Source organism: Oreochromis niloticus, linkage group LG14 (genome assembly GCF_001858045.2).
Source record: "Oreochromis niloticus isolate F11D_XX linkage group LG14, O_niloticus_UMD_NMBU, whole genome shotgun sequence".
Taxonomy (NCBI): domain Eukaryota; kingdom Metazoa; phylum Chordata; class Actinopteri; order Cichliformes; family Cichlidae; genus Oreochromis; species Oreochromis niloticus.
The window spans coordinates 4483139-4505072 of record NC_031979.2 but is presented as its reverse complement, the minus strand read 5'-3'; the positions used below and the strand labels follow the sequence as shown (position 1 = coordinate 4505072).

At 39.4% G+C, this 21934-nt stretch overlaps 1 protein-coding gene across 4 annotated transcripts in view; it reads left to right on the top strand.

Moving 5' to 3' along the window:
- The window catches only part of LOC102083193 (Na(+)/H(+) exchange regulatory cofactor NHE-RF3), a 28840-nt gene extending 7231 nt beyond the window's left edge, over positions 1 to 21609 (top strand). For 2 of the 4 annotated variants that reach the window (XM_025898386.1, XM_019367504.2), the window contains 11 exons: positions 5419 to 5444; positions 7141 to 7202; positions 7320 to 7519; positions 9998 to 10069; positions 11535 to 11667; positions 12027 to 12163; positions 12251 to 12458; positions 14249 to 14445; positions 14532 to 14687; positions 20552 to 20635; positions 21046 to 21609. In XM_025898386.1, the coding sequence (XP_025754171.1) occupies positions 5428 to 5444; positions 7141 to 7202; positions 7320 to 7519; positions 9998 to 10069; positions 11535 to 11667; positions 12027 to 12163; positions 12251 to 12458; positions 14249 to 14445; positions 14532 to 14687; positions 20552 to 20635; positions 21046 to 21078 (1299 nt within the window). In that variant the 5' untranslated portion in view covers positions 5419 to 5427 and the 3' untranslated portion in view covers positions 21079 to 21609. Of the gene's footprint in view, positions 1 to 5130; positions 5445 to 7140; positions 7203 to 7315; positions 7520 to 9997; positions 10070 to 11534; positions 11668 to 12026; positions 12164 to 12250; positions 12459 to 14248; positions 14446 to 14531; positions 14688 to 20551; positions 20636 to 21045 lie in introns of those variants that run through there. The other 2 variants (XM_005466129.4, XM_025898387.1) reach the window with 2 other exon arrangements.
- The last annotated feature ends 325 nt before the right edge of the window (positions 21610 to 21934 follow it).

The following is a 21934-nucleotide window of genomic DNA, read 5'->3' as shown; positions in this document are numbered from 1 at the left end:
AGCGGGCAGACAGGAGACAAAAATCTTATTTGCTAATTATCATGAATCTAACTTTATAATGATTAGTGGTACATTGTTGTGGCTATATATCTATCTAAATATATATATATGTATATATATGTATATGTATATATATGTGTATATATATATGCCATAACCAAGTGGCCGGCATAGTATACAGAAACATCTGTGCTGAATATGGCCTGGAAGTTCCAAGGTCAAACTGGGAGACGCCCCCAAGGGTGGTGGAGAATGACTGAGCTAAGATCCTGTGGGACTTCCAGATACAGACGGACAAAATGGTGGTGGCTAACCAACCGGACATAGTGGTGGTAGACAAACAGAAGAAGACAGCCGTAGTGATCGATGTAGTGGTTCCGAATGACAGCAGCATCAGAAAGAAGGAACACGAGAAGCTAGAGAAATACCAAGGGCTCAGAGAAGAGCTCGAGAGGATGTGAAGGGTGAAGGTAACGGTGGTCCCCGTGGTAATCGGAGCACTAGGTGCGGTGACTCTCAAGCTAGGCGAGTGGCTCCAGCAGATCCCGGGAACAACATCGGAGATCTCTGTCCAGAAGAGCGCAGTCCTGGGAACAGCTAAGATACTGCGCAGGACCCTCAAGCTCCTAGGCCTCTGGTAGAGGACCCGAGCTTGAAGGATAAACCGCCCGCAGGGGCGAGATGGGTGTATTTTTATTATATATATAAAACACCCAGCACGCCCCTGCGGGCGGTTTATCCTTCAAGCTATATATATATATATATATATATATATATATATATATATATACACATACACGTATACACATATATACACATACACGTGTGTATATATATATATATATATATACGTGTATGTGTATATATGTGTATACGTGTATGTGTATATATATATATCTATATATATATATAATAAAATACACCCATCTCGCCCCTGCGGGCGGTTTATCCTTCAAGCTCGGGTCCTCGGGTCCTCTAGACAGAGAGAGAGAGAGAGAGAGATAAGTGATAAAATATAATGTGTGGCCTTGTTTGGCCACCTCATACAGCCAGAATAGGCATGATGGTGGAGTGGTTAGTGCTGCTGCTTGAGGGTTCCTAGTCGGGGCTTTTTTTTTTTTTTTTTTTGAGTGGCACTACATGCTCTCCCAGTGCCTGAGTGCCTCATAAGTTTTAAGTCTAATCATCAAAGTAGAGAGGGTATCTGCCTCCCGAAACCAAACTGGGAGCTCGTTGCACAGATGAGGGGCCTGAAAGCTGAAGTGTCTGCCTCCCATTCTACTTTTATAAACCAACTGAAACCAACTTCAACCAATTTACTGTGAAAGGACAGAGGTTTTCACAATGCACATGTGGAAACCATCAGAAAAAAGTAGCTGGCCTTTCAACTTAATCAGCTCCAGTCAATGTTAACAAGTGACAGGAACACTCATATAACAGAGCTAGAGTCCAGGAGTGACATGTTTAGCCGCATGTTCTCCTTAAATTGCTGGCTGTCTGAGTGGTGTCCCAGAAACGATGTGGGCTTCATAGATAATTGGCAAACCTTCTGGAGGAAACCTGGTCTTGTTAGGAGAGACGGCATCCATCCCACTTTGGATGGAGCAGCTCTCATTTCTAGAAATATGGACAAATTTATTAAACCCCCCAAAATATGACTATCCAGAGTTGGGACCAGGAAGCAGAGTTGCAGTCTTACACGCCTCTCTGCAGCTTCTCTCCTCCTGCTACCCCCCCAAAAACCCATCTCCATTGAGACTGTGTCAGCTCCCAAAAAGACAAAAAACAAACCAAAAACCAGCAATAAACAACTTAAACATAAAAAATCACAAAGAAAGAACAATACAGTATCCACATCTGAACCAAAGAGTAAAACAGTGAAATGTGGATTATTAAATATTAGGTCTCTCTCCTCCAAGTCTCTGTTAGTACATGACTTAATAATTGATCAACAAATCGATTTACTCTGCCTTACAGAAACCTGGTTGCAGCAGGATGAGTATGTTAGTTTAAATGAATCAACACCCCCGAGTCATTCTAACTACCAGAAATCCCGAAGCACAGGCCGAGGGGGCGGTGTGGCAGCAATTTTTCACACCAGCCTATTAATTAACGAAAGACCAAGACAGACTTTTAATTCATTTGAAAGCCTGATGCTTAGCCTCGTCCACCCCAGCTGTAAAACTCAGAAACCAGTCTTACTTGTTATCATCTATCGTCCACCTGGGCCTTACACAGAGTTTCTCTCTGATTTCTCAGACTTTTTATCTGATTTAGTGCTCAGCTCAGATAAAATAATTATTGTGGGTGATTTTAACATCCATGTAGATGCTAAAAATGACAGCCTCAACATGGCATTTAATCTGTTATTAGACTCAATTGGCTTCTCTCAAAATGTAAAAGAACCCACCCACCACTTTAATCACACTCTAGATCTTGTTTTAACGTATGGCATAGAAACTGAACATTTAACAGTGTTTCCTGAAAACCCTCTGCTGTCTGATCATTTCCTGATAACATTTACATTTACAATAATTGATTACACAGCAGTGGAGAGTAGACTTTATCACAGTAGATGTCTTTCTGAAAGTGCTGTAACTAAGTTTAAGAATATAATCCACCCACTGTTATCATCTTCAATGCCCTGTACCAACATAGAGCAGAGCAGCTATCTGAACGCTACTCCAACAGAGGCCGATTATCTTGTTAATAATTTTACCTCCTCACTACGTATGACTCTGGATACTGTAGCTCCTGTGAAAACTAAGGCCTCAAATCCAAAGTCCCTGACTCCGTGGTATAACTCTCAAACACGTAGCCTAAAGCAGATAACTCGTAAGCTGGAGAGGAAATGGCGTGTCACAAATTTAGAGGATCATCATTTAGCCTGGAGAAATAGTTTGCTGCTTTATAAGAAAGCCCTCCGCAAAGCCAGAACATCTTACTATTCGTCACTGATTGAAGAAAATAAGAACAACCCCAGGTTTCTCTTCAGCACTGTAGCCAGGCTGACAAAAAGTCAGAGCTTTACTGAGCCAACAATCCCTTTAACGTTAACTAGTAATGACTTCATGAACTTCTTCACAAATAAAATTTTTATCATTAGAGAAAAAATTACCAATAATCATCCCACAGATGTAATATTATCTACAGCTACTTTTAGTACCATCGATGTTAAGTTAGACTCTTTTTCTCCAATTGATCTTTCTGAGTTAACTTCAATAATTAATTCCTCCAAACCATCAACGTGTCTTTTAGACCCCATTCCTACAAAACTGCTCAAAGAAGTCCTGCCATTAATTAATGCTTCAATCTTAAATATGATCAACCTATCTCTAATAATCGGCTATGTACCACAGGCCTTCAAGGTGGCTGTAGTTAAACCTTTACTTAAAAAGCCATCTCTAGACCCAGCTGTCTTAGCTAATTATAGGCCAATCTCCAACCTTCCTTTCATATCAAAAATCCTTGAAAGAGTAGTTGTCAAACAGCTAACAGATCATCTGCAGAGGAATGGCTTATTTGAAGCGTTTCAGTCAGGTTTCAGAGCTCATCACAGCACAGAAACAGCTTTAGTGAAGGTTACAAATGATCTTCTTATGACCTCTGACAGTGGACTCATCTCTGTGCTTGTCCTGCTAGACCTCAGTGCTGCATTCGATACTGTTGACCATAATATCCTATTAGAGCGATTAGAACATGCTGTAGGTATTACAGGTACTGCACTGCAGTGGTTTGTATCATGTCTATCTAATAGACTCCAATTTGTACATGTAAATGGAGAGTCCTCTTCAGACACTAAGGTCAATTATGGTGTTCCACAGGGTTCAGTGCTAGGACCAATTCTATTTACATTATACATGCTTCCCCTAGGCAGCATCATTAGAAGACATAGCATAAATTTTCACTGCTATGCAGATGACACGCAGCTCTATCTATCCATGAAGCCAGGTATCACAGACCAATTAGTTAAACTGCAGGAATGTCTTAAAGACATAAAGACCTGGATGGCCGCTAACTTTCTGCTTCTTAATTCAGATAAAACTGAGGTTATTGTACTCGGCCCTGAAAATCTTAGAAATATGGTATCTAAGCAGATTCTTACTCTGGATGGCATTACCTTGGCCTCCAGTAACACTGTGAGAAACCTTGGAGTCATTTTTGACCAGGACATGTCCTTCAACGCACATATTAAACAAATATGTAAGACTGCTTTCTTCCATTTGCGCAACATCTCTAAAATTAGAAATATCCTGTCTCAGAGTGATGCTGAAAAACTAGTTCATGCATTTATTACTTCCAGGCTGGACTACTGTAATTCATTATTATCAGGATGTCCTAAAAACTCACTGAAAAGCCTTCAGCTAATCCAAAATGCTGCAGCAAGAGTACTGACAGGGACTAGAAAGAGAGAGCAGATTTCTCCTGTTTTGGCTTCCCTTCATTGGCTTCCTGTTAAATCCAGAATTGAATTCAAAATCCTGCTCCTCACATACAAGGTCTTAAATAATCAGGCCCCATCTTATCTTAATGACCTTGTAGTACCATATCACCCTATTAGAGCACTTCGCTCTTGCACTGCAGGCCTACTTGTTGTTCCTAGAGTATTTAAAAGTAGAATGGGAGGCAGAGCCTTCAGTTTTCAGGCCCCTCTTCTGTGGAACCAGCTTCCAGTTTGGATTCGGGAGACAGACACTATCTCTACTTTCAAGATTAGGCTTAAAACTTTCCTTTTTGCTAAAGCATATAGTTAAGGCTGGACCAGGTGACCCTGAATCCTCCCTTAGTTATGCTGCAATAGACGTAGGCTGCCGGGGATTCCCATGATGCATTGAGTTTTTCCCTTCCAGTCACCTTTCTCACTCACTATGTGCTAATAGACCTCTCTGCATCGAATCATATCTGTTATTAATCTCTGTCTCTCTTCCACAGCATGTCTTTCATGCTGTTTTCCTTCTTTCACCCCAACCGGTCGCAGCAGATGGCCGCCCCTCCCTGAGCCTGGTTCTGCCGGAGGTTTCTTCCTGTTAAAAGGGAGTTTTTCCTTCCCACTGTCGCCAAAGTGCTTGCTCATAGGGGGTCATATGATTGTTGGGTTTTTCTCTATATTTATTATTGTGCTATCTACTGTACAATATAAAGCGCCTTGAGGCGACTTTTGTTGTGATTTGGCGCTATATAAATAAAATTGAATTGAATTGAATTGAATTGAGTCACCCGTCAGATTGAAAATAGTGCTTTCAGCAACAATAGCAAAGTGCGACCACAGCATGGCAATAATGTAATGTCATGCAATGTATGATATGAAAGGAGAGACTTTGGTAAGTCTTCATTTATGTCTGTTTTTAGATTTGACAAGGTAAGTACTGCTTGCCATGGTTGTCCTGAAAAGTATATAATATAATGTTTCTCCCTCAGGCGGCCAGAATGCACAGAAATCCACAGTAAGTTCTCCTTTTGACACACTAGAATCTTTTATGCCTTGCGATGAACACGAGGGGCCTTTTTTTCAAAATGTTGTTGTAAGTTGTGCTGAAATAAATACATTATTTCTGATTTTTGTCTCCAACTTGATTGGTTGTTGGAATTCAAAAAAATCTTAATATCATGCAGCAATTACATAAATTTGTCTCTGAATAAATACCAGTCCACCTGCTGACACTAAAGATTGTCAGATGGTAATGATAAATAGACTGTCTCTTGAATAGCAGTACTCTACTCTGACTACTCAAAGTGCTTTATACAACTTTTTTTTTGTACAACACCTGAGCACTTTTTCTATGCTGCTTCTACCTAACGTGTGAATACAGCAGCCAGGGATTGAAGCACTAACCTTACAACTAGTAGAAGCTCTACTTCCTGAGCCACGGCCATCCCACCAAAAAAAATATAAAGAACCTAACAGCTTCCCATAAGTGAAGCCAAAATATCTCTATCTCTATCTCTGTTATCTGGCTGGCCCCCTCTATGTTAGTGGAGGCAAGAGTTGTTAAACTAAAACAAAGTGAATGTGAGCGAGTGAGTTCTCCTCAGATACGTTTTGGCAAAATGCTTTTTTGCCATTACTTCTTAACATTCTGTTATGGGTTCAAAGAGTTACCATTACTGTAATTTTACTATGAGTATTATACTATAAGAGTAACAGGACGGACACCTTCTTTAGCTTATATGATCATTTAGCAACAATGTGTTTCTGTCTCTCTGCACAAGTCAATGGACAGTAACACTAAAATAAAATTTGGAATAAATAATCTTGCTGCTGTTAAACTTCAACAGTCCATTATTAAACACAGTACTTAACGCAGTAATAACCAAAGGTAATATTTTATTTCAATTTTACCATCTTATAGAATGAGTGTGTGTGAGTGTGTAATAAAACTTGAACATTTCATTTTTTTCATATCATCCTCAGTGTCTCAATGTCTAAAAACATTTTCAAGGTATTTCATTAGAGCCATCTCTAGTCATAAAGAACTGATGAATAGTCCCACATATTTAAGTTCTTTGGGAGATGTCTCATTGGAGGTGGTTCTGAGGGTTAATATGCGAATTATCACATGAGCCAGTGTGTAAAATAAATCATGGATTATCATGATTGCCCCAGTCCCCCATTATGTGAGCCATCTAGGTGTGGACTGAAATGACAGGGCAGTGATGTCAAGATTCCAAGTTGTTCTCCAATGCATGCATGTGTATGAATGTTAGATAGAAAACACTTATGTAGAAAAAGCATAATAAATTGCTTGGGTGAATAAGGCAAGTTGTATAAAGCTCTTTCGCTGCTCAGGTAGAGTAGAATAGCGGTATATAAGAACCAGTCCATTAACCACTGCAATGGGTGACACTATTGGACCTGGCTCAATGCAGAATTGTCCAATTTGGTATAGCAATATTATAATCGGGAGTTAACAGGAATATTATACATAATAAATCTTGTTGTTAATCAGTGTAACTAGATGTTTTTCTTAAGTTAAATAGTCAACATAAGAAAATGCATATATACCTTCTGTTTAATATCTGTACAATGAGAGGATGTTCTGCAGTAAACAGGCCTTCTCTGTGCTAGTTTTTTATATGAAAATGTATTGTATGATTTTAACATTGGAGTGTTAAATTGACTCTAATATCTCCTTACCTCAGTTTTACCTTTAATCCAAAGGAAGGGATTGACAACCCAGCTCTGGTCATGACTGATGATCCTGGTGAGATGTAATACACATCTTTACAGACAAAAAATTCAACAGTGAAAAACGGTGACAAACAGTGACTCCCGCTTCCTTCCAGTTGCTGATTTTTTTTTCCTGTGTTTGCAAAGTCAGATCCAAGCGTGGTGCCGAGACTGTGCCACCTGAAGCGTTCAGAGGGCCAAAGCTTTGGCTTTCATCTGTGTAAGTACAGCCAGGCTTTTGAGATCACAGATCTGGACCCATGGAGTCCTGCAGAGCACAGTGGCCTCAAGGATGGAGATCGAGTATTGGAGGTGAATGAGGAATATGTGGTCAACATGGATTTTAACAGGGTTAGTATCTAGAATTTGTGCAATATGATAGTGGGTACAATGGTGGTTAGTGGTGTTTACTCAAAGCAAGCTGTGTTTACTCACAGCAAGCAGGTTCTGTGTTTGTAGCCTCCTAGGGGCCTTCTGTAGATTCAGCATGCTCTCCTTTTGCCAGAGGCATGGATTTTAGTATCGTTAGTGATTCTGATTTGTCCAACTGTTTAGGTGTGAAACCTGTGACAGAGTATTGATGACCTCCTTGCCTTGTACCAGCTGAGATAGGCAAAGAGCCTAGCTGGATAGGGTCATGAGTGGCTGAAACCATAATTTTGTTTTCAAGAAAATGGAAGGATGGTTTCATGGTGAGGTTTTTGTGTTGTGTGTTGCATTTTTTTTAACGACAAACTTAAAATTCTGCAAAACAGCTTAGCCTTTCTTACAGTGCATACTTACTGGACTGCAATTACTTTCCATCCTTTAGAATGTGATAAATTCAATATTATTTTGTCTGTTTGACATTATCACATACTATGTAAGAAGTTATTATTAGTTAGTCCCAATCAAAAGTTTAAGACCTCTTGAAAAATGGCAAGTCATATTTTGCGTGGTTGGATCTTAACAAGGTACCAAGTTGAGCTTCAGCATGCAACAAGAAGAAACATTTTTTGAGCATGCAATTTATTGAAAACAATAAAATTAAATTAAATTAAATTGAAACAGCCTGATCAAAAGTTTTGGACTACATGCCTATAAAAAGACAATTCTGTGCAAAAATGTGGATTAATTGTCATTTTCTCTCAGGTACAGTAGTCACACTGTCATGACGTTCTGATGGCAAAGGCAAAAAAACGTTTTTGAACGTTTTGGGTTGTTGAACTGCAGAAGCAGGGTCTCTTGCAGCGCGTCATCGCTGCTTTGGTGGGATGCAGTAAGAATTTCTTAAATGATCCTGAGGGTTATGGGACAAAAAGGTCAAGTAGGAGATTTTACCAGCTATGAGCCGGAGGATCCAGTTGGCTGTCCGTCAAGACACTGGACCTGGACCCAAATTAAGGCTGGTACTGGTGCCGACTGCAGCCTCATAACCATCAGACGGCATCTGAGACTGGAGGGCTTCAAAAACAAAAAACATCTTCAAAGGCCTTGTCTCCTTGAATGCCACAGAACTGACCATTTGGACAAACATGGGACATTAAAGGGTGGAAGAAAGTTTTATTCTCTGATAAGAAAGAAATTAACCTTCATGGTCCTGATGGTTTTCAACATTACTGGCATGACAAGCACATCCCACCTGATATGTTTTCTATGCACCACAGTGGAGGGGGCAACATAATGGTCTGGGGACTTTTTCCTTCAGTGGAACAATGGAGCTTCAGGAGGTGCAGGGGTGTCAAACCGCTGGTGTCCAGATGTTGCAGAGAGCATCCCTCATGACTGAGGGCCCTCGTCCTGTGGTAACGTCTGGGCTTTTCAAGAATACTATCGAAAACCATCGTATTTTGGACCATCCTGCGTGTTCCCCTGACCTAAATCCAATTGAGAAGCTTCGGGGAGCGGATGTCAAGGGAATGTGAATGCTAGATACTTAACCATTTAGGTATAAGTGATATGTGTAGATAGATATGTGTATAAAACATGCCCCACTGCTCATGCAGTTTTTTTTCTATTTCTACCTAAGTGCTTTTTTAAAGTATCTAGCATTCACATTCCGATGATGCGTCGGAGAGCAACCAGGGGTTCAGTGCCCAAGGATACTTTGCACACATATTAGCGAATAATTGAACCACCACATTTCCAATTAGGTGATATCCTGCTCCACCCCCTGAGTTATAACAACACAAGGTTACTAATCTCTGGCTGTCTTCCACAGCATGTCTTCTAACCTTTCTTCCTTCTGTCACATGTTGCAATGATGGCCACCCGTCTGTAAGCCTGGTTCTGCCATTGGATTCTTCCTGTTAAAAGGGAGTTTTTTCTTCACACTGTCGCCAAGGTGCTTGCTCATAAGGTGTCATATGATTGTTGGGGTTTTCTCTTTATGTATTATTTTAGGGTCTACCTTACAATATAAAGCACTGTTGTTGTGATTTGGCGCTGTATAAATAGAACTGAATTGAACTGAATTCATGCCAATATGTTTCAAAGTCTCTGATGAATGTTTTTAGGATCTTCTTGGATCTATGCCATGGCTGATTAGGGCACTTTTGGGGGAATTAGCAGTCTAACCCACTACTAGTAAGATGTAATTAATTAAATGCCTGGTAAGTTTACAACTTCATAAAGTTTCATAGAGAATGAGTTTTAGTTGAAACCCTTCCAGTCTTCTGTGCTTTTTGTGGGAAAACTGATTTCATGGAAACTCTTGAAATTCAGTTTGAAGTAAAATGGAATAAAAACATTATCAGGACAGGCTTAAACTGTTTTAATGGATGACTGCCATACAGAAAAAGAGTAAGTTTATCATGTCTCTATGATTATCTCTCTGCAATTATCTAACAGGTTGCGAGAAAGATCCAGTCATGTGGCTTACACCTATTTCTTCTGGTGCTGAAGAGGGAAGAGTATGAATGGGTATGAGAACTGATGTTTCACACAACTATGTTTTATTCAAATCTGATGTCTTGTTGGAAACCAGACTCAGTGATTAGCACCATTTAGATCGAGACTAAATGCAGCTATTCTTAAAACAGTGACAGTCAACAACAATCTCATGTTCTAATGCTACTACACATACTGACAATACTCACGATAAGGAACTTTCCAACTTCTCCAGAAATAGTTGTTGATTGCTGAGGGATTAAAGTTAACATATGTGTGTATAAGTGTATGAATTTTTTAAAAAAAACCTTCGCACAAAGGCAATTTTCTTTTCTTTTTTTGAGGGATGGCCTCAGAAAAGAATTAAAGGGTGAGCTGCGCTTCTTGGCTCACATGTCATATTTACTATCAACTACAGGTTGAGGCTTCCTACAGTCTATATTTTAGCCCTATATTTGACTTTAGCCCCCCTCCCCTCCCAAATTTTCATCACTTCATCACATCAATTTTCAAATTTCATCACTGGCAGCTTAGCTCAGGAGGTAGAACAATAAGTCCTCTACTAATTGGAAGGTTGGAGATTTGATTCCTGGCTATTCCATTAGGGTTATAGCTCTGTTATCAAAGAAATTTTACAAGGTGCTTAACAATGAAGGACAGTGTGAAAAAACAAAACAAACACAAATTGAAACAGTGGTCCCATCATTGCACAGTTACATGTTGTTTAGATAACAATTTATGGTTAACGGGAAGCTAACAAGCCACTGATGCCATTTCATTTAACGCAGGGATGTAAGGATTTTTACTTCTCTGTTTGATCTAGTCAAAGTACTAAAACTTTATTTCTGAATGAAACCTACTGCAGATCCTCATATTTGCATCATTCATTTTGCTCTGCATTTGACTGTTAAACCCACTTTCTGAAAATACACCTAAAAAAGATTGCCTGCAATTCTTTCAAAATTTCACTTCTCTTTTGAGAAAGGTAAAGGGATATTGCTAATACTTACAGACTTTAAGTACATAGTGGACAAGAAAATGAATAGACTATCTGTAGACAAGGGACCCATACTTACTAAAATTAAGGCACTCTGGGGAGGATGGAAACTTGTGCTGATAGATATATGGCATTGTTATTGTCTCAGAGAAAGCATGTTTACTTTGTTGTCCAAGGAGTATGGAAGCTATTTCAGACTTGACTTCTTTTGTGTTTTAAAAGAATATCTACACAGAATAAATGACAGTAAGTATTAAGAAAGTTTCTGTGAAGAGACATGGTCCAAAATCCCCACCCATACCAAGTCATGTTTTGCTTGGGGAAGAAATATTTATTTCACTCAGTGAATCATGCAAATCAATTTATAATTTTTGTATGAATAATTTAATTGTTAATGTTTTGGGGTTTTTTTTCTGAATTTTAGATTCTGGAAGAATGAATCCAGAACCACATATTTCCGGTCACAGAATCTTGCAGATGTCTCCTTTCTCCTTTTTTCAGGCAGTGTCTATAGGCGTGGACCTAAAATTCCTGGCCGAAGCCACCAAAGGGGATCACTGGTCTAGACCCAGGCTGTGTCACATCCAAAAACACCCAAAGCATGGCCTAGGAATGACTGTTGTCTCAGTGGATGGTATTTATTTTGCTGTCACTATCTGTGACAAGTGCTAACCACTCACAAACAGCTCCACTGAAGCCACTGTACCTTCTAACTATTTTACAAGAAAGCCAAGAAGTTCCAGTGCTAATGTTCAAACTCAGTTTAGATAAACTGTTTCCCCTGGTTCTAGTCTATGTATTAACCATTAGGATCTAATGGCTAATACATAGACCAGAGCATCAAATCACAAGAGTGATCTAGTGGTTCCCAAAATGTGCAACTATTTAAGTAATTCTGCTGATTAGTTATAATATACAACAGTTTTGGTTTTTCTTTCATCAAGCATTATTGAGTAGATTTTGACTGTGAACAGACTGCGGATGTGTCAACAGGTCAAAAGAATCAATATATGGTGAGAACAGTTATTGATGGTCCAGCAGAGAAAGCAGGTATCTTCAATGGTGACAGACTGATCTGGATTAATGGGCTGATGGTGTCCACTCTCAGATACTCAGCTGTCATCAAAACTGTACGGATCCTCTTTTCTCAGTCAGAATTGATGTGTGTGCTCTGTTACACTGAACGTGCATAACTGTCTGGTCTGTTTGGTCCTCAGTTGAAGAAGAGAGGGGATTCAGTGACAGTGCTTGTTATTGACAGTGACAGTGAGTCATGCTATATCAGAAGGAAAATGCCCATCATGCCTGTGGTGGCACAAAGCTGCAGCCTCCCCCACAGTGCTAAGACCATGAATCTGGTGAAGGGAAGTGATGGATATGGCTTCCTGTTGAGACAAGAAAAGCTGGCATGCACACAACAAAAAGGTGAGAGACACATTAATGGAAAGATTACATCCTTACGGAGACAAACACATACTATTAAGACAAAGCTTTTAAGTTTATGAAAGGACAAAGGGCCCCACTTTATATTCAATTTAACTGATTTCAATCCAGTTTTATTTACTGTATATAGGTCCAATTCATACCAACAGTCATTTCAAGGAGTTTTATAATGTAAGGTACTGTAAGACCCTTCAAAAGTAGAAAACCCCAATAATCAGATGACCCTCCATGAGGAAGCACTTGGGAACAGTGGAAAGGAATAACTCCCTTTTAACAGGAAGAAACCTGTTGTGAAACCAAGGTCAGGGAGGCTATCTGCTGCAACCTGTCTGATGATGAGGGGAAAGAAAAGATATCAGTGGCAGACAAGATTATGTTTATCAGCATCACTCTGAGACAGGATGTTTTTAATTTTAGCAGTATTTCACAGATAATAGAAATCAGTCCTTCATATTTGTTTAATGTGCGTATTGAAGGACATATCCTGGTCAAGAACGACTCCAAGATTCCTGACAGTCTTACTAGAGGCCAAACTAATGCTATTCAGAGTAAGTACCTAGTTAGATGCCATGTTTCTAAGATTTGATGGTTGTTACCCAGATTTCCCAGTCTGTTGTTACAAAGCAGTCTTAGAGCATAAGGATGACTTCTGTAGGCCACACAGTGATGTTTTTTTTTTTTTTCATAGCTTTGCTAGTCTTAATTCAGGGACCAGGATGATGAAGATGAGTTTTCTTTGGGTGCATTATCCAATCCGTTATCTCTCTGTTGATTCACCTGCTAATTATATTCACATTATTCATTCACTTTGTCTTTAGCTTAACTTAGCTTGTAGCTGACACACTAGCAGCATGGCCTTTTTATCTGTCCCTCCTGATCTTTCATGCTCAGTGTGTCAGATGTTTACTCCTTTACCAGTAACAGAACTTATTATAAATGAAGCCTGTTTACAGCTCTGGAGGCCAGGATTGCTGAATTGGTGCGGGACCCTTAAAGAAATCTAGCTAGCCAGGCCCCTGTAGCCAATGCAGACGGAGGTAACGTAGCCACCGTAAAATTACAATTCACATCGGCAGCAATGACCCCCAGTTATTTCAATTGAAGGTCACTAAAATTAATATTGAATCGCTGCGTAACTTTGCCAAAAGAAAGTTGGACTCTATAGCTTTTTCTGGTGTCCTCCCCAGTCAGACCAGGAGTAACATGTTTATCTGCATGTTCTCCTTGTTCTCCTAATAGTTGGGAAAAATCTGGGGGGAAAACCTGATCTTACTAGGAGAGACAACATCCATTCCACTTCTTTCACATCATGTCTCTATCCTGTCTTTATCCGCTCACACACAACCGGTTGCAGCAGATGGCCGCCACTCCCTGATCCTGGTTCTGCTTGAGTTTTCCTGTTAAAAGGATTTTTTTCCTTCCCACTGTCCCCACTGTTAAACATATAAACTCATGTTTAATTGTGTATTGTACTGTTATTCGATCTTCGATCTCATTAGAACAGTGTGCAGTGGGATGCTTGGAGGGCAGGCTGTCAGCTTCTCAACTAATCACAATTACAAATCATACTTTTGTTTCCTTTACTGTACTTCACTGCTGGGTGGGTGAAACAGGCTGTTTGGAAAATGGAGCTAAGCCTTGCCCAGGCTTAACTATCTATACTAAGTATACCAAGATGTAATCAATTCATATATTCGTCAAAGTCAGGAATATATACATATTTTTCAGGAAATGTTAGTATTAATCTAATAATAATCTTCTGTGACCCTTAGTTCATGTGCTGAGAGAAGTGGATATGGGGAGTCCAGCTGAGGGTGCAGGAATGGAGGATGGAGACCTGCTGCTAGCTGTCAATGGAGAACCTATTGAGTCCATGGAGCATGAAGACATTGTTAGAAAGATTAGACAGAGTGGTGATAAAGTCTCGCTTACAGCTATATCTATTCCAGGAAGAGACTTTTACAGAGAGGCAAGTACTATCATATCAGTACAGTCACACAAAAATAGTATAACACGTAGTGTGTAAGCGGTGAACTGCTTTCTGTTCTCCTGCAGTTAGGCATTTCTCCTCTGTTATTTCATGAAGACTGTTCTCACCGCTGCATCAACAACTGGGAGGAAGCTCCTCTAAGAAAACAGGACAGAAAGGAGGCTGACTCTGGTTTCCACTCAGGTTATGTCCCAGAACTGCCAGAAACCGTAAGGATACAGGTAGGACCTCAGTGTTTTACTGAAGTCAGACAAAGTGCTGTATGAATGTGTGAGAACATGGCATGCAGTGTAAGATGTTGAGAGTCGTCATAATGTCCAGAAAGGTGTTATTTAATGTGATTTGCAAAGCTACTAATGCTTTGGAAAATTACAGATGTTTCTAAATGTGCAATTTTGCTTGCAATAAATGTTTAATGGACCCTACTCACATTGTGCCTTTCTACTAAGGCACAATGTGAGTAGGGTCACATTGTGCCTTATTAGGCCTACTAAGCCTACTAAGTGATTGGGTGAGTGCATACTCACCCAATCACGCAGGCATTCATGCAACTATGCCTAAACGCTGTTCAATATTCACACACTCACACCTTAGTTGCCCAAAATCGAAGCATGGACATGCATCAATTAAAGAAAATGCTGTCTTCATTTAACTTTTTTATTTTATTGTACAAAACAAAACAAATATATCAATAGATCAACTACATATGAACATTTTTCATTTTCCAGACCTACTCTACTTGAACAAGTTCCTGTTACTCAAATGTTCCTCAAATGTTCCTGTTACTCAAAATTTTAGAGCATTTTCTGTTAAACCTCGAATGTGTCTAAAACAATTTTTGGTTCTATGTAGACGACGCATGGCAGACCCGACCACATATTGCACATGTTTAACACATTTCTTTATTACAGTTTTTATAACTACACACACACACACACGGCTGCAGAAAATATTAATATATTTACCAAAATTCTTTTCTTAATATTATAATTACTTATACCAGACCTTCCCAAAGTGTGGGGCCCGCCCCCTGGGGGGGGGGCGCAGAGCCATTGCAGGGGGCGCGGCATGAAAAGGAAAAAACAAAACAAAAAAAAAAACAATGCTTGGACACTGCTAGCACGGGGCGCCTCCACAAACGCAAAGCAGGAGATGAAGCATAGCTGAATATGTCTCCAAACCAACTTCATTCTAAGCCAAAGACTAGAAAATATGGTGAAGCATATCTGCCCTTTGGTTTCACCTGCACAAGTGCCAAGGTAGGTCTCCCCTGCATAATTGGTTTTCTCTGCGTCAGGAGCACGCGCTGGGCTGTTCAAATCACGGACAAACAGTATCCCACATTCTTGATTTTTATTTCACAAACACTTGTTGTAATGACTAACTACTCCTGACATTTTGGAGATGTTAGCTCTTTATACAGTAAAGTTACAGTGGGATACAAATAACATCAGGCTGATCCTGCCACGATTGTTCCCCCTGTTCAAATCACGGACAAACAGTATCCAACAGTTGTTTATGTTTTTGAACCCATTTTGCAGAGGGATTGAAAAATGTATTGATAGCAATGTTGAATATTATTACACAGGAAAAAAACAACTACATGTAAAATAATTACACCATGACGCCTCTGCCTTTCTGAATGGAGGGACAGTAACTGTGTGTATGTATGTAAGCGTGTAAAACCTGAAGACTATTTTGTCTCTATCTGCTATTCGTGACGTGACGTGAAAAAAGGAACATCCCTTTGACGTTGCGTGACGAACTCTGTATTCCTCGTCCACACGTAAACGCAAAAGAGTTTTAAAAAAATCTCCGTTTTCGGTGATTCCAAACGCCATTTATGTGTGGACGAAACAGCTGCGTTTTCAAAAATACCCGTGTAGGTGTGGACGTAGCGTAAAAGAGTTAGTAGTTTATTTCCTTACTGCCTGTAATTTATTGCAGTTTACTTGTATTTGCTTAATTGTTTATTAAATGTTTGAGGTGTGAAATAAACCGCAATGGAGCAAAATATGGGTGTGTGGTTGGAGGATGTGTTCGTGCGTGCGTGTGCGCGCGCGCGAGGGGGGCGGGAACATTTTTCTTGTAAAACAAAGGGGGGCCCAGCAAAAAAAGTTTGGGAACCACTGACTTATACCATCCTAGAACCCCCATGATTTTGTCTATCTGGGTTAGATTATTTATTGATATTTTTCCTTTTATTAAATCAGTATACTGGCAAAGTGAAGGTCTGGTCAAAACAATAAAGGCCACTTTGGTATGATAGTGGACGCAGTAGAGAATGTAAGAGTGTCTATATTTAACCTATATGAACTTAACAAAGGCTACCCACAGTTCTTTCAAAAACTCACTCCTCTTTTGGCTGAGAAACATAAAAGGATAATTCTAATAGGGACTAATTAGTCTCTAAAAGTGGACAAGAACTGAATAGACTACCTGTAGACAAAGGACACATATCCAGAAAAATTAAGCCATTTGGGGGGATTAGGGAGAAATGCTGGTAGTTGTATTATCATCCCAGATAAAGCAAATAATTTCTTTCTCCCATGTATCCCATGAGAATTTACTTCGAAATTTACTCTATCACATAAAAGAGCTTGGGAACAGATGAGCATTTCAAGTACTGGAGACTAAATGTATCACTACTGACAAATTCCTTACTTTAAAAGTAAATGCAGAAGGATCTGAATTTAAATGATATTCAGTGATACTCTCCATCCGTCTGGCCATCTCATGTTTACAACTGCAGTTACAATTGGTATTTACATCAACATGAAAACAATTGTATTTGTCATTATGGATATATTTGTATATACATCCTATATATTTTTTTCTGTTTATATACATTCTTTTTTGACTGACAGTGAATGCTACAAATGATCTTTTAATGTCCTCTTACAGTGGACTCATCTCTGTCTTCGTCCTGCCAGACCTCAGTGCAGTATTACTCTTGTGATATCATGGACCACACTATTTCACTACAGAAATTAGAGCGTGTTGTAAGGCAGCGGCCCCGAGCCTTTTTTGCGCCATGGACCGGTACATGTCCAATAATATTTTCATGGACCGGCCTTTAAGGTGTCAAGGATAAATACAACAAAATAAAACCAGTACCGCTACGAAAAAAAAGAAGATTTATTTATAACACACGGGAAAAGACCAAGGAAATCGAGTTAAAGATAAAAATGATAACAAAATAACGATGACAACTGGTAAAAACCCTGAAAACCATAAATTTCACACCCGAGCCTCAACTCTTGCGCCCCGGTACCAAACAACTCACGGACCTGCCTGGGTTTGGGGAACGCTGTTGTAAGGAATGAACGATACTGCACTGCAGTGGTCTGCATCAATGTTCCCTCTAAGCTGCGCACGTACGCAATTGCGCACTGCTGGCACGGTCTCTGCGCACAGAAAATCTGCGTTGCGCACAAAAAAATCTAACCTGAATTGAAATTAAAGTTAATACTTTAGCAATTTTGTTTTGCAGTGTTAGTCAGTAAGTGACTGGCTGCTCCCGTAAAGGATTAGAACGATGCCACCTTATCCCATAGTCCAGCCAATAATGCGATTCACATTCACTGTCGTTGACAGGCTACGACAGCGTCCTTATGTGCCGACACCGGAGTTTTAGCTAGCAAAGCGGCGTGGCTGATGTGGAGTGAAGCCACGTTATTGACAACGTGTACAACCATTGGAGATGTGAGCAGGACAGACGAACAATTGACGGAAAAAGTGTGGACTTTATACCAGTTTTTAAATTGTGTTGATAGGCCACGTAAAACCAGAGTTGTGATAAAAAAAAATATGCAATGTTTGGTTTCCTTCCTGAATACTATCGTTGCTTATATTTACTGCGGGAAGAAACGGTAAAAACTGCGTTTTATAAGAAAAAAGGCTCGAAAGCACTCTCCGCATGTGAGCAAAAACAAACCCCCACCCCCCTCTCTCTTTCCTATTCGTCCAAAAAAGTACCGTGTCGACCAATCAAAAAATGATATGGAAACGTGGCATCTAGTTGTTAAGAAACGGGGGGAAGTTTTAGGAGTGACGGCGGTGTTTTGAGATGTGAGAGATTTGCGACGTTTAGCGCAAATCTTGTGTAGTTAGTGTGTAGTGTAGTCAATAGTTATGTTGTGTGTGTCAGAACAATGAGGCGGCTGCTGAATGTTACAGCTGTTACAGGAGTGATACATCTCCTGTTGTCACGCCTGCAGGTATCAGGCTGTTGCTCTCCTTTATCTCATAGTGGACAGAAATTATTTTTTGGAGTGGCACAAATAATTTGTGTGACATGTTCATTGTAAGTGGGCTAAAGCAGTTTAAAAGTAGTCTAACATAAATGTAAATGCTGTAATTTGATTATTTTAATAAACCATGTGACTTGGATGGATTTGATGCTGGTGTGACCACAGTGCACACGTCTGATGTCGCTCACAGTGGTCCAAGGGATCGCTCAGGGAGTTTGTGTGTTCGCTCAGACACATGAAAAATTAGAGGGAACATTGGTCTGCATCATGATAATATATTATTACAGTAATTGAAAAACATCTGCCAACTAAGAATCATATCTCACACATCTGTAGGAAGCTACCAAATGACATTGTGGAAAACACCTTCAATATTATAAACTTGGATTAAATTGACTATTGACAATAGTGCTTGGGATGACAGATATTATTACTAATCTATGGAAGGAATATCAATTAAAATGAGTATTTAGGGCGCCACTATTAGTCTCGATACTTCATAAAATTCTGCATCACCCTTGTGTTGGAAAAATTGCTGATTCATAGATGATCATTCACATCTTACACAATTCTGTGCTATATAAATAAAATTGAACTGAACTGAATTAGATTGTTATTGGTATCTACTATCACACACAATTTGTGTGATAGTAGAAACTGTAGATACTAGACTGGTCCTGCTGGTCTGTGCTGTTGCTAGGACTTTCAGATGTCTTTTGGGGTCACTGCCCGATGTGCTCCAATTACCACATGGATCACTGTTGCCTTCATCTGCTAGCTTTTCTCTTAGCCCTTGGTATTTCTTGATCTTATTATGTTCCTTCCTGATGTTGCTATGACTTGGTGTTGCTACATGTAACACTACAGCTTTATTCCTTTGCTTGTCCACCACTACTAATAGTTTGTCCATTTGAATCTGGTCCCACAGGATCTCAACCACCCTTGGGGGTGTATCCCATTTTGAGCTAGGGGCTTCCAGTCCATATTGGAACAAATGTTCCTGTATACTGTGCCAGCCTTTGGTTATGGTATTCCATGTATGCCTGCTAGCATCTTGCACCCTTACTATGTGGCGGATTGCCTCAAAACCCTTGGGTTTTGCCTGGTGTGGTAGACCCAGCACCTATCGAACTTGTGCATACAACTTGTTCCTTTGTTGCCATGATTAATGCCTCTATTCTATCTTTTAGTCCAGCTTTGTTCTGTCATTAGTAAGATTTCTCGTTATCAGCCATATTTTCTATCTGCCAGTGGTACATACCACACAGGGATGCAGGGGCATGTCCTCCTGTGATGGTTCTTCTCCTTGCTTGTCTTCTTTCTCGGGTTTCTGATGCCTGAGGTATTCACAAAGCAGATAATCGGTTTTTGCCATCTTCCTGATAATACTCATCTTTGTTGTTTCATCCTAGATAGTGGTTCTATCACTCTCCAGTCCTTGGCCTCCTTCTTTCTGCTTAGCATACAAAACAAAAAAGACAAGCTTCGCAAGCCAAGGATTCTCACACCAGTTGTTTTTTCTGCCTATATGGACTAGATTAGCCGAATTTAGATTATTTTTAGGCTGTCAAGAGGAAGTATATGAAATTATAAAATAAGTGTCTGTCTGAAAAAAAAAACCCGTCTAAGCAATAAGCATAGCCATGTATGGACCAATCTTTTCTGGCCAAGGATTTGGCCAGGATTTTCTGGTCTGTTTATTTGAAGATTATTTGAAGTTGCTAGTAGGCTGCCTATTTCAACAGTTTTGTTATACATATTTAATTCAATTCATTTCAAGTCTATTCACAAATCACAAGGAATCTAGATTTGACTCTGGGTTTGTCTTGTAGTGCCCTCCTGGCCAGAGTGAATACTGCACAGAATCTAGTTACCTCACAAGGGAAATCTCTGAAGATTTAAGTCCATTGACCAAGGTATTTTAAGTCCTTCATGGACTGCTCCCCTCATTATGTCTTTGTATACCTATAATGCCTACAATGCATTTTTGTGATTAAATGCTCTGGTGGTTCATTCTTACCAGGCAACAGCCTAGTGATAATGAACAATTTAAATTAAATTAAATTGTTAATTGCTAACAAGATACATTTATCTTGTTAACAAAATTATATTCATATTAAAGATCATGTTTAAAACATACCATTTGTGATGGCTGTCTCACTTCACTTTTCTATACTCCTTTCTGGCTGAAGAATTGCCTTTTGCCGAGCTCAAGTCATTATTTATGTTGTTAATGAGATGTTCTAGCATATAAATACAGTCCATTTACAAAATTAATTGTCGTTTGCATTGCATTGTGTTTCATGACATTTTCTATATTTTACAGATTTCTGAGAGAACACATTATATTTACTTGTGATGGCAACGAACAAAAATAGAATTGACCAAGGCCATCCAGTGGACAGAGCTTAACTTTAAAAAAATTAAAGATTTAACAGCTGATGAAGATGTGACTGAAGACAATGTCTTCGTCTGGATTCAGGCATGCTTGGTTATGGGCAGCCTCCCTTTTGATTTGATCACATTAATGTGACTTTTGGACACTGATCACCAGATTTGCGACAAAACAGTAGTATTTTACTTCTTTGTAGTTATAAATTCACAAATGACTTCATTGTGTTAGTAATGCTGTCATCATGTTGACTGAAAACTGAATAATTACTTCTCTGCAATTGTCACACTTGGCAAAGCTAAGTGGACCAAACTGCATCCACTTTTGACCTGCAGGTCCATTCTTTTGATATCCCCATGCTGTGGTCTCTATATAGTATGACAAACTTTAGGATGCACCATGGATGGGTATACTCCTAGATATTTCATATACTTGGTACAAAAATATATTTTGACAATGTGCCATCAGTGCATAGAGATTCTGTATTTTATTCATTCAGTCCTCTCAATTAATGAACCGACTGTTCATTAAGAGATTTTTGTTTTGTCACCTAGTTAATTCAAGTCACAAAACCTCCTGAATATTTTTTGGTGCCTATGCCTTCTTTGTGTGCAAATATCTAATAAAAGATCAATAAATAATAACTTAAGTAGGTTAAATTCACAGGTACCTCCTTTACTTGAGCTTTTGGCTTCCCTTTTATGCCTCTCTGCTGCTGTTGGACTTTTGTATATAAAAAACAAGTCACCCAGTTGTGCGTAGTACAACTACAATTATTAATTAGTCCAGATTAATTAGTTAATCCATTTCTGATTTGCTTTTT